We start from the raw sequence: 13,795 nt of genomic DNA on the forward strand, positions 1-13,795 counted from the left end.
TGTGAAGAGGTGAGAAGCCATTCTCTACGCTTTCTTTCATTGTATGGGAATTGATTTGCCATCTGAATGCTAAACATGGACATATGACTGTGAGGATCTCTGTGGTTAAAAATACCCAGCTTGCTTGTAGTTTTACAAAGTTATACTTTTGTAATTTTCCAGATCTGGCATGTATGGTGAAAGGTGAACTTCTTTTCAAGAAATTTGGTGCAAATACATTTCAGCTATTTCCAGATGATATTAGAAGAGGAAATAGTTGCCCTGTTTGTCTCTAGGTACTTGTCTGCATATGTATAGAACTCATCTGGGAGTTTTAGTCCTGGAACAACCAGTTGAAGTTGAAACTTGTCAGAAAAGGTCCTTGTGGAAAAAGCATCTCTGAGTGTTGATCTTTAGTTAATTTGTAGAAGGTCTGTAAATAAGACTTAAAAAATGCATGGTAATTGAGGCACAATTTCTAGATCCATACAGATCATCGTTTCCTGTCTAGGAAGCGACTGGTAAAGGTTTTTTTGCCTCTTTTCACACTGGACTGAAGAAACCTCCAATTCTGTGCACCATTTTATTAACTGCCTTCCAATTGAGAGTTTTTAATCTATGTAATTGTATTCAGAAACAGAAAAAAGTTTAGGATGAAAACTAAAGTGAAGCAGGGCACTGTGGTCTTAAATATGTTAGCCAAAAGGCTAACTATATGCACTGCTCTTAAGTACTGTATAGATTCCTTGATAGCTGGGGATGTGCTACTTTGATACCTGCTGTGCAAATGAGCAGGCAAGGATGATTTCTTGTAGTTGCTTTTTGGCAGGTTCGTGAAGAATAGCTGAAACACTGGAGCTTTCTGCAAGCCTTTAAAAAGTTGGGTGGTTTTGGTTTTTTTTCTTCTTTGCGCTATAAAAGCGCATGACTTTTAATTTCTTATTTTGTGTAAAACTAACACCCTCAAAATGTGGAGTATTTCTCTACACTTTTGCAAGAGTAGAAGTCCCACTTCTTAAGCTGCAGGGATTTTTCTTGAGAAGGTAGTCTGTTAGCCTCTTACATCTTCCTCTGTAAGAAATCATCTGTACAAGAAGTATACAAATTGATACAAAGATACCATAGATCTTTTCATAGACTCCTTCTATCTGACATGACTAACGTTGAACCAGAGCTGATAAACCCTGCTGGACCCAGGCTCACCTATGCTGTACCACCAGGCTGCTGCTCCCCTCACTCAGGCTTCCATGGAGGTGCAGCAGCCTGGACATCACACTGGTCTTGAGCAGGCTTTGTGTGTTCCTGCTGTGCCATTCTGGGGTTGGTGAACCCTTTCAGAAGCTGGGGGGTTGAAAATGTTGAGACCCCCTGGTGGGTCTTCTTGGGCCAGCAAAGCCATAGCAATGTGCAGGTTGGCCCATTTTGTATTTCATTCACAGCCACATCATCCACAGGCTGATCTTAGATCATTTCATACCAGTGTGATCAAAAAAGCCATACCTGCCTTACACAGTATTTGACTGATGCAAGCTCATTCTGCTCCTTAAATATTTGATGATAGTCTTATGCTTCGCTCCGCTCCATGGTGGATGTGATACTGCTTGTTCTCCTGCTGCTGGCATAACCCAACCTGAATTGGGTGTTTCACACTCTCATCTAGTCCAGATTGAGTTTCTACTGCTAGATAGTACTGCATGGATTCAGTATTTGTGAACTTTGAACTCTGGGAACAGTGTGGGTTCATGCCGCATAGTGACTTAGGCTTTGCTTTGTCTGAAAGTTGCAGTGCTGCTTCTGGACCTGTACTGGCTAATGAAGCAGCACAATTGGATTTTGTGTTAGTTGGTATATCTAAGAGTTTATTTAGATTATAATTCATCTGGGTAGTTCTGGGTAGAACGAACTCCAGTCTTCAGGGTAAATTATCAGCTGATAATTGAGATTTGACTGCGTGTAAAATAATTTCATGTGGAACTGTTCTCCTTGGAAGCAGTTGCTGTGGTGTGTTCTCTTCAGGAAGTTGAAAATCATAAGATACTTTTAATAAGGATGATTGTTGGATTAGGTGGATGTCTATGGCCATTCTGAAGGGGGTATTTTAACTCAAAACAATCGCGACCTAGCATGCTGAAAATTTTAGGATGGCATGACTTTTGAAAGATGACATTTCTTTGAATTTCGTACAGCTTTTCAGAGTCGGCTTCTGCTGTTTTGCTCCAGACTGCCTTAGTGTATTATAGTAAAAGAAAAATAAGTGTTTGCTGGAGAAGATGAGGGAGATAAGATGAAAAGGAAATTACACGTCAAGTGAAGAGAATGAGGTTCAAAGAGCGAGAACTTGGTGGTGTTTGCAGGAAAACAGGGATATATATAAATACAGCAATTACCTAATCAGCTGATTTGCCTGGTTCTGGTGAAGTTGTATCTTGCAAATGCTGCCTATCTGAACATACCAAGGTTTGTGCTACTCCTAGTTGTGTAACTATGCTATGCGTTGGAATACTACATTAAAACTCTTCAGGCCTCTCTGACCTCGTGGTTGCTGTAAGGAATTATGCAGGTGCTGAATAACCGTCAGATGACTGATTCTGGGGATAGCTGGGGGACAAGTTGTAATGTAGCTGCTTTTTCGTTACTCTTTTGAGTAGCTTCTGCATTTCCATTCATAAGACCACAGTATTGTTTAGACTTGCAAAACTTTAACAGATTTGTTGAAATTTCTTTTATGTTCAAAAGTTTACATGTCTTGACAGAGGCCAGTAATGAATCTGTTTGTTTTTCTAACGAAATGAGATTTAAAAGGGTTGCTAATTCCTGTCTTTAAACTATTACGTTGTGTCTGTGATACTTGATTTGTAATCTCCGTATACTTTGTTTATAATCAGAAGCTTGCAGGAAAGAAGTAAATGTACCAAGGTGAAGTATTTGTAAAGATAAGAAATGTAGAATTCAATTTAGACTTGAAATGAATTCAGGTACGTTATGGGATGGAAGTGGGTATAGTTATCCATAATGCTGTGCTGTAGTGATGTGATCAGGGTGGGCATTGACAACTCGGAATCGTAAAGACAGCATAAAGGCACTCAGAAGCATAGTAACCATGTGATTATTATAGAGTTTTGTTACTACAGTATTTTGTGTTACAGATGTGATTTTTCCTATGTTAACCTGGCATTTGAACAACATTTCTAATACTGAGGAATTAATTTGCTTGTTTTATTTCATAGTACATTCTGCAATAGTGTTTCAGGACTCTTTTGATTATGTGTATCTAGTCAGTAGTCTGGGGCACTTTTCTTTGATGGAGACTGAGGAGTGGAAAACAGACAGTTTTCCTTACTGTAAAGTTGTGGGAAAGCTTGGACAGTTAAACTGTCACCACTGAACTTCAAGTTGACACTGTCCTTTTAGATACCTGTCTAAGATGGCTTTGTAAAGGTCTGGAAAAACGCTGGTGAATGAATCTAAGGGAGCCATGAATTCTTTATAAAAAAAAAAAAAGGAATAATTCTAATGGATGAAAATAAAAAGGGAATGGGAATCACTAAGCTCCGTGGTTATCATCTTATTTACTGTTGATCATAAACAAAAAGAAGTCCCCTACAAATAACAGAAAACATCTCAATGCATATATGTATAAAAAAAATATAATGTGCTGGCTCTTTGTGTGAACAGTGGCACTTGTACAGAAAGTTATGCATGTATTTCTTTAAAGACTAGTATTACTGTCCCTAATGCTGTTTCATCTAGTGTATGGCTCTTCTTTCCTCTGTTTAGTCTCTATCAGGGAACAATTTCTGTGAATAATGTCCATTTTGAAATTGATCTACTCTTTTCTGTGAGAAGCTGATAAGAGATGAGACTTGGGGGAGGAAGGGGAGGGAGCAGAATCTGTATGCAACTATACCTCGTTAGTTTTGAGTAAGTAGAAATTACAGTTTTATGTATTAAAGCATTTTCTGTTGTTTACTTTTTACTATTTTAAGTTTCTGAAAGTAGAGAAAGTACATTTAAAAAAAAAAAAATTTACTTGCCATTTGATTTTGTACTTCATGTGGTAAGTGACCTTTGGATATAAGATATTTCTTGCAAGTCTAGCGTGATAGTTGTCCTTGATGTCTAAGTACAGTATGTTCCTCTAGCTCAGAAGTTCTTGCTAAAAATGCATGTACAATCCGAGCTTTGTTTGTTCACAGTCAAGATTGTTGGCCCCTTCTTTGCAGTTGATTTATATTTTTCTCATATTCTGTAACTTTCTTGGTTTAGTGGCTTTATTAATAGTTTTTTCTTTTAGCTTGGGAGATCATGTTGTTTCTAGTACTATATACACTTTTAACAAATCACCCTTTTGTGGAAGATCAGGTGAATCACCAAAGTTTTCATTTAAAGCTAGCCAAGTAAAATGGGAGACTGGGGAAACAGAAAGGAAATTTTATTTTTTCTGAAATGTTTTAAATTTTTTATCTTGACTGTTTGGCTTCTCATCAGCTACTTGAATAAAAGAGCATCTGAAAACTTATACACTAGAAGATGTTAAAAAAAGTCAAGTAATTAATAATTATTACTTTGGGTTAGTTAAGTAGCTCAGGTCTTTCCTTATGGTGTTACTGTGACAAAAAGATCTCAAGAGCACCCTGTTCTAAAGATGCAGTGAAATGAGATGTTGCAGTATGCAAAAAGACTCCATTTTCTACATCATATTTATAGAACATATTTAGCTGGAATTTACCTACATACTAGTCTTTCTTCTATGGCTGGTTAGTTCTGACTTGGATGGATCTGTTTAAGGCCTTCACCATTCTGTTTTTTCCATACTCTTATTAGTAACTCTATCTTCAGTTTCTTTGCAATAGATGAGTATTAGGGTGAAGTTACTCCAGGTAAGGCAGGGCAATTTTACCTTTGCATTCACTACAAAGATGTTTACTTCTTAGTCTCACACTGTCTCTCCCAGCCCCTCTACTTACGTAGCTGCCACTCTGAGTATTCAGTGGCTTAGAAAGCTAGCAAAATAAGCAGGTGTTTTTTTGTTAGATTGGTAAGCTGGATTTGCTCAGTTCCTGGTCTGGCTCTCTGGATTCCTGCAGGAGCGGTAATGATTGTTGGGAGTAGTTGAAATGCATGGCTACGGATGCTGTTAGTGTGGATGTGAACTGGGTTATGTTGATCTTGAAATTGGATCTAGTGCGGGGAAGAGGTGTTAGTGGGTGTGGGAAGTAAGAGGCGGAAAAGGAAGGACTGGAGGGTGAGAAAGTCTTAAGCGCCTTTAACTGAGAAGAGGAATTTGCTACAGCATTCAGGGAAGAGGAAAGTTGAACCCAGAGAACTCAGGAGTAAGTTAGGGAAGGCATCTCTAACATTGCTAGCTTGTGAGTGCCTGGAGAAAGAAGCAGACACTGGAAACAGGATGAAGGAGCTGAGCCTAGGATTGGAGTGCCACTGCTGAGAGAGATACTAATAGATCATGGGATGACTGACTGTAAAGCTATGTGGCACATACTCTCAATTCTTATTGATGAGAGCACACAAACTGCCACTTTGAGCATTTTCAAATGCTCTCAAAGTGTTAGCGCATCCTGTGGGAATCACTGCCTTAGGTGTGCAACTAGGGGAAAGTCTTATCCACCAAATCAATTTGCAAGAAGGGGGCTTGTCATGGTAAAATTTTTTTTGTAAAGTTTGACATGATGGTTACTGCTGGGTTTGAAACACTGGAAGTGTGGGAGATGGGGGGGACAGCAGATTAAGGAGGATCTAAGACATGCAGGGTGCTTGAATGTGGGAGAGAATAAAAGGATATGCTTTATTTACAAGCGAATGAGTCTGTTTTAACTACTGGCCCATTCAAGGTAGAAGAAAACTGTTTTGAAAGGAGACAGACATCGTCAATTGGAACTGAAAAGCATATGCAGCAAGGGAGTCCATACAGAACTGACTGAAATCAACAAGTGTGCAGGAATGAAGAGTGTAGTTGTTCCTATTGCTTTTCTGTCTGTACTTTTTTAAATTAAAAAATACTAGAAGGGCTTCATAACCAATATTGCTGTACTTAAAGTTGCATGTGTCCCTGAAGAGAGGTGCTGTAAATCAAGAGTATCCACAAAGTTGATATGCATAGTAAGACAGGAACTCGATAGTCTAAGATTTAAATTTTGGTTGTAAGGACATAGATTAGTTGAGCGATCATTTCTGCTAAGGAGTGAAAGAGAGCTTCAACTAAGGTCCAGTAGGAGAAGCCCTGCCAGATGTGTCACTACCCCTTTTGGTAGTGTGACAGACTTAGAGCAGCTCTGTGGGAAAGTACAGCCTCAGTGTAGTTGCTCCTGCTTTGAGCTTCCTGAGTTTTTTCAGGAATAAGAACAATATTACTTCTAGGTACAGAAAACAAAAGGGAAATTGTGTATGTAGCCACTATATTAATTAGCAATGATTAATAAATAAGACCAGTTGAAGTTCATCTACGTGAGAGATGTGGAATGCATACACAGGTAAATGACAGGTTTCTCCAACTAGTGCATATACATTCTTATTTTTCTGAAGTTGGGCATAAGATTCAGTATTTCCGTAACTTCTACATTCTGTACACTTTACATGGCAATTGTACCTTTTAAGGGACCAGTTAACTTTTATTGTAGTTCTTCAATTTTTCTTGTCTCATAGAGGGAAATCTGGGAGTGTTTCAAACTATTGCAGTGAAAATGCTGCTGTGGAAGTTAGGAGTTACTGTCCTACTTGTTAGTGTGTGTTTTTCGTGTAGGGTGATGTGGGGATGAAGAAAATTTTATAAATGTATGTGTAAGCTGCAAGTTAGAATTAGGTTTGTTGTTACTAAATTATTGTCAGCAGTTTTTTGTGTCAAGTTTGAAGGAATTCATCTTAACAAAACAATGCTCACAGAATTAGTAAAGTGAAGTTTTTATGAACCTTTCATGCTGGGCAAGTCTCTTTTTAGATACTGCCTATAGTTAGGGATCTGTCTTTTGTGGTAAGCTTGGCCTAAATTGCTTGACAGAGTTGTTGGTTTCTTCGGTGCTGTGCTTTGCCTTAAGAGAGTCAAAGTGTCATGGTAATTGGTGGTGTTTAAAATAAAAGGTAGCATGAAGTGATACCAGTCTTTTAGTCTGCTTGTCAATTTTTTACTTTTTCCAGTGTTATGTAGGGATCTTTAAAGCCTTCTAGGAGTGAGACAGAAAAGTGATATTTAAGGTTTAATGGTATCCTACTGAGAGACTGCTTTTTGTGTAATTTAATATTTGTGTGTGCATGTATATGAAAGTATGTATGTGCATATATAATGTCCATATTTCAAAGAAATCAGAAGTATGTTTTGTGTGATTATTCTCTGAAGTGGTGTTCTTCTGAACTTTACTTTCTGATCTGTGCCAGCAGACTTTCTTTACCTTTAGTTTTTGGAAACTTGTATTGATAGATCACATAGGACCTCGCAACGCTGAGGTTGGAAAAGAGATTGAGGTAGGGATTATGAAGAGCTTGCTTCTGTTAGAGAACCTTTCCCACAAAGCTTGCTTGTGAAGTAGATTTGTGAGCATGTAATATTTGAAATTTCATGTGTAATATGGAGATGAATACTTATTTTTGTTATAAATTAAATTATCAACTTAAAAGGAATGCTGACATTCTGAATTTGTGTAGCAATTAGATAATTGGGTATGGAAATTTTAGGACAAGGAAGAAGTGAGAATTACACGTTGATAGCTGGGGAAAAGTATGCAGCCAATAGCAAGAATCCAGTGCCCTAATATATAATTGATTGATGCGTAAGTGGAGATCATAGAATCATGGAGTGGTTTGGGTTGGAAGGGACCTTGAAGATTATCTAGTTCCAGCCCCCCTGCCATGGGCAGGTATGCCTTCCACTAGACTGGCTTGCTCAAAGCCCAGTCCAACCTGGCCCTGAACGCTGCCAGGGAGGGGGCAGCCACAACTTCTCTGGGCAACGCTGTCCAGTGCCTCACTGCTCTCATAGTAAAGAATTTCTTTCTTGTACCTAATCTAAATCTGCCCTCTTTCAGTTTAAAGCCATTAGCCCATGTGCCCTTGTAAAAAGTCCCTCTCCAACTTTCTTGTAGGCCCCTTCAGGTACTGGAAGACTGTGATAAGGTCTCCCCGCAGCCTTCTCTTCTCCAGGGTGGACAGCTCCAACACTCTCAGCCTTTCCTCATAGGGGAGGTGTTCCTCTGATCATTTTTGTGGCACTCCTTGGGACCTACTCCAACATGTCCATGTCTTTCCTGTGCTGAGGGCTCCAGAACTGGATGCAGGACTCCAGGTGGAGTCTCATGAGAGCGGAGTAGAGGGGCAGAGTTCACTCTCTCAACCTGCTGGCCATGCTGCTTTTGATGTGGCCCAGGATATGGTTGTCCTTCTGGGCTATGAGCATGCATTGCTGGGTTTTGTTCAGCTTCTCATCAACCAGCACCCCAAAGTCCTTCTCAGGGCTGCTCTCAATCTTTTCTCTGTCCAGCCTGTATTTGTGTTTGGCGTTGCCCTGACCCATGTGCAGGACCTTGCACTTGGTCTTGTTGAACTTCATGAGGTTGACACAGGCCCACCTCTCAAGCCTGTCACGATCCCTCTGGAGCCACACCCTTCCTTCCAGTGTGTCAACTGCACCACACAGCTTGGTGTTATCGGCAAACTTGCTGAGGGTGCACTCAATCCCACTGTCCACGTCACTGACAAAGATGTTAAATAGTGCTGGTCCCGGTACTGACTGCTGAGGAATGCCATTCGTCACTGGTCTCCACTTGGATATCGAGCCATTGACCGCAACTCTTTGAGTGCCACCATCCAGCTAATTCCTTATCCACCAAAAGGTCCATCTGTAAAATCCGTGTATTTCTAATTTAGAGACAAGTATGTCGTATGGGACAGTGTCAAATGCTTGGCTCAAGTCCAGGTAGATGATGTCAGTTGCTCTTCCATTATCCACCAGCGCTGTGACTGTCATAGGAGGCCACCAAATTTGTCAGGCATGATTTGGCCTTGGTGAAGCCATGTTGGTTGTCACCAGTCACCTCCTTATTTTCTGTGAGCCTTAGCATAGTTTCCAGGAGGATCTACTCCATGATCTTGCTGGGCACAGAGGTGAGACTGATTGGCCTGTAGTTCCCTGGTCTTCCTTTTTTCCCTTTTTAAAAATGGGGATTATTTCCCCTTTTCCAGTCAGTAGGAACTTCACTGGACTCCCACAACTTCTCAAATATAATGGCTAGTGGCTTAGCAAATTCATAGAATCATAGGTTGGAAAAGACCTCTAAGATCGAGTCCAACCATCCACCCAACACCACCATTCCTACTAATCCATATCCCAAAGTACCACATCTACATGTTTTTTTAAACACCTCCAGGGATGGGACTCAGCCAGCTCCCTGGGCAGCCTATTCCAATGTCTGACCACTCTTTCAGTAAATAAATTTTTCCTAATATCTAATTAAACCTCCCCTGGCACAGCTTGAGCCCGTTGTCTCTCATCCTATTGCTAGTTAGTTGGGAGAAGAGACCAACACCTGCCTCACTACAATCTCCTTTCAGGTAGTTGTAGAGAGCAACAAGGTCCCCCCTCAGCCTCCTCTTCTCCAGACTAAACAGCCCCAGTTCCTTCAGTCGTTCCTCATAAGGACCTGCAGATGCGTCTCATCAGGTCCCATGTCTTTGTGCACCTTCAGGTTCCTTAGATGGTCTCAAACCTGATCTTCTCCTGCAGTGGGTATTCTTTGTTCTCCCAGTCCCTGCCTTTGCTGTCTGCAACTTGGGCCGTGTGGCTGGAGCACTTGCCAGTTTAAGACTGAGGCAAAAAAGTTGAGTACCTGAGTCATCTTCATATCTTGGATAAGCAGGTCTCCCATTTCCCTCCAGAGAGGGCCCACATTTTTCCTAGCCTTCCTTTTGTCACTGATAAAAGTACCTATACAAGCTTTTCTTATTGCCCTTGACATTGCTGGCCAGATTTAATTCTGTCATGGCTTTAGCCTAACCTGATCCCTGGCTGCTTGGACAATTTCTCTATATTCCTCCCAGGCTACCTGTACTTGCTTCCACACTCTGTAGGCTTCCTTTTGCCTGCACTATGTGGACTACTACTGATGTTTGGCTTTAAATTAGAGTGTAGAAGCATTTTTGAGATGCAAATGGGACATTTATAATACCTCATTGAAATGTCTAAGTTTTGAATTCAGTACATAACTGTTCTGCTTTCTGGCCGTAATAAATGTGGTAAGTATTTATCATTTTGCCAGTTAGTGATTCATTATGGTTAAATGTCAGTATAGACATGTCTGTATATTTGAAAATAATAATCGTCTACTTAGGTAGTCTGAAATAACTTTATACATACACTGCACGTTGTTCTTTTATTGGTAGTTTTGTGGGGTTTTTCTTTCCTAGTCTTTATCTGATCAGGAAAAGGAAGGTAAGGTCTCATGGTCATCTCAAAATGCAGACTTTTAAAATTGGTGTGGGGGGGGGACAGGACACGGGCCTGGTTGAGTAAAATTGTTGAGGAAGGTTCGTATTTGAAAGTGCATATCAGTGAGTAGTTCCCGGTGAAGCTTATGAAGAGTATTTCGTAAGAGGAGGATTAGAAGAAGGGGCTGTTCTTACTCACTAATTTTCACAGCAGTATTCAAAAATACTGTGCAGTTTCTGTTTTCAGGTTAGCTGCGTCTAAAACTTACCTCTGTTTACTGAAGCAAAAAATACGTAGATTTGGTTGAGGACTTCAGTTTCCAATATGAAAATGTATTTGCAAAGTATATTTTTTTTTTTATTTTTCGTGCTATCAAAGATAATTTCTAGTAAAAATAGAACAAGTGCACAGGTTGGATTTTTTTGCTACTAATATGCTTGGTTTTGTTTTCTTTAGTATCAGACCTTGAAGGTGCTGATGGGTTGCAGCTCAAAAAGGAACATGCCCTCAAGATATTTGCTTACATCAATTCCTGGACACAAAGGTAATTTTGGATTGAGTTTGAGTGTTGATGATACTGGATCTCAACAGTGGGTTTCACTTTTTAAAAAATACAGCGGAGTGAATTAGAATGGGCAAATTATTAATGTGTCACTAATTGATACTTTGAGAGTAAAGGACATTTTACTACTTTACTTTACAAAAATAAACAAGTTATCCAGTGCATTTTGGGCAAAGCATATTTTGAATCTGATTGCATGTTGGATGCTGTAACAATCGTGTAGCAGTAAATAGCTATATTGCAAGGACAAATAGTATGTGTTGCTGCTTTAACATGAAATTTTCTGACCTTCTTCTGTGGAGGCAGGGTAGGGTAAGAAGAATTTAAGAAAAAAAATATCTCTGGGATCATCAAGTTAAATTTTTGTCACTGTCCTAATACTGAGTCAAGATGATCAACAATTGAAGACCATAGCTACTAAACTGATAAAGAACATCCTTTGCACGTGGTTGTCTTAAATCAACTACATTATTCCTTTTAATCTGTTATTTAAATTACTGTTGGTGGTGTTTATTTTTTTTAAGTAGTTATATCAGCTGTTCTACTTACCTCATGGCTACTTATTTTTATCCAGTACAAGGAGTCGTATGGATATTAGTTTTTAGAAAGAATCTGCTGTAAGGATGTTTGGAATTCAGTGTTCAGCAGTGGTCACAAGAACAAACTGAGTCGCAAGAAATATTGCGAAAAGCATAGAGAATAAATTGGAAAACATTATTCTGATATTTAGAAGACTCCAAAAGAAAAAAAAACGAATGTCAGCTGCAAAAGCAGAATCCTCTTCTTTCTCATTCTGCCCAAAGAAGGCACTCAAAGCAAATTCATTATCTTCTTCAATATGTTATTAGACACAGAGAAGGAATTTCAAATCAAAATAAACAGCAGCAACAGAAACCAGAATCCTGTCATTTCTTGACAGGTCGTAGATCCTAAGTATGTCTGAGTACAGCCTAGTCGTTTTCCCAGGTCATCATCTGTTTAGAGTTTTATTCTGTTCAACAGCCATAGCATGACAAATCCAACCTGAAGAAAAGATGAAGACTGGATAGCATTTAAGTCTTTATTTTCTTCTGGTGCCTTCCATATGTATGGTTTCATACTGTAAAAGTGTGGAAAACAGTCCTTAACTTATTAAAAGAAGAGTCTAGCAAAGAGGCCACAGGAAGGAGTTTTACTTTACATTGTAATTTCATGTCCCATTTCTACTCTGTCAGTTGGGCTTTTGAGAGTTCTGCTTGTTGTTTTGTGCTTGAGGCCTTCCTTAAAAACTGCTTTTTATTTTTGTTACCTGTAGTTTAAATCTTCTTTCCTTCAGAAGATTGGTTGGTGACTCAGCCTGAATAATACGTTTTTCTTCCATTTGATGCAGTGTTTCCATTTCAGTTCCTTTTTGGAAATTAAAGAAGTCATATTGGTAACATACTTATTTTTCGTAGATCTTTAATTTTTGGTGGAGCTCTTCTTCCTGTGAACACATTCATATACATGAAGACTTAGAGGTTTTGCATGTATTTCTATCTTGAAAAAACACAACCACCATGCCTCTGCCCAATAGAGAATTCTCCAGTATCAGTTGGCATTCAGATACCGATATGTGAGAAGTATTCACCAGACTTTGCTTTCATTATTATTGAGAATAATTTGTTACAGCCAAGTGAGGTAGTAATTTGTAGGCATGGACCTATTGTACATAGTTTTGCCCAAGGATAAGTGCTCAAGGATACACTTGTTTTTTGCCTGCAATTTGTTGTTGTCATTTGTTAATATGAAAATACATTTACAAGTAAATGACAACAGCCTATTTTTCAAATGGGTAAACGCACACTCCACTTACATAGTATTAAAAGGATTTTTCTTCCTGCATAGATGGAACAAAAAGTTTTAGATGCTTCCATCACTATCTGTGCTGGAATTAGGGAATGCTGAAGGTTATCTTTCTGTCTAACCCACTGAAAAAAGATAACTGTATTCAGGTGTATATGCTTTAAGAGCTGTAGTTCAAGGGCGTGTTTGTATTCCCTCAAGAGAGGGAGCACCCTCTACCTGTCATAGTTCCGAGTTATCTGTCTTTTTTTTTCTTACAAATTATAATTTAAGTCCAGTTTCTGGATTAAATGCTATATTTTGCAGAAGAATTTTTTAATCACTTCTGATTGACTTCTTGCCCTATGTTTTGCCTGCTAATTTATTTTAGAAATAGTATGTGTGATTTTTATATTATTTTAGTATACAAGAACTCTAGTCATGGACTGGAGTCTGTTCTCCATGTTAACAGGGGAAAGGTCTCTACTGCAAGTCAGCTACCAGTTTATATAGCAGTTACATTGTTCAGTAGAGTGAGAAAGAGGTGAGTCCATCTCAAAGTTTCTGTTACAAGCATGTAGTCTTCACTGAAGCCGCCTTGCTTATTTCTTGCTTGCTTCTCTGCATTTGTCCAGGAGTTAGATCCTTTCAGGGGAATATTGTCCACCTTTTGTTCAGAAAAAGGGGGTTGCTTGTTTGTATGGAAGAAGCAGATGTTCCCTGACAATAGGTTCTAGGGTATCTTCTTGGGGTATTCATGCACCCCGAATCTGTTTTACATATATGGTTATCCTTGGGCACAACTAGAGCTACATTATAGAGTTTTCTGACTTGATGATTTCATTAATTTTTCTTACTATATTGATAAAGGGATGGTGTATAGTTTCCACGCTTGTTCTTTTCAGTTTACAATGTATCAGGAGATATTCAGAGGAATAATCTCTGAGCCTGCATAGTGAAGAAAGTAATGAAGATACTTGATTCTGCTTTTTCCCATGCGGGTAAAGGGTACCACTGTGCAT

The 13,795-nt window shown here is 39.1% G+C and overlaps 1 protein-coding gene across 5 annotated transcripts in view; it reads left to right on the plus strand.

The window, feature by feature from the left end:
• USP34 (ubiquitin specific peptidase 34) overlaps positions 1-13,795 on the plus strand; it is a 147,518-nt gene that overhangs the window by 6,470 nt on the left and 127,253 nt on the right. For all 5 annotated transcript variants that reach the window (XM_075413537.1, XM_075413541.1, XM_075413540.1 and 2 more), the window contains exon 2: positions 10,865-10,952. In XM_075413537.1, the coding sequence (XP_075269652.1) occupies positions 10,865-10,952 (88 nt within the window). The remainder of the gene's footprint in view (positions 1-10,864; positions 10,953-13,795) is intronic.

The sequence above is a fragment of the Opisthocomus hoazin genome, chromosome 2 (genome assembly GCF_030867145.1).
Source record: "Opisthocomus hoazin isolate bOpiHoa1 chromosome 2, bOpiHoa1.hap1, whole genome shotgun sequence".
Lineage (NCBI taxonomy): Eukaryota > Metazoa > Chordata > Aves > Opisthocomiformes > Opisthocomidae > Opisthocomus > Opisthocomus hoazin.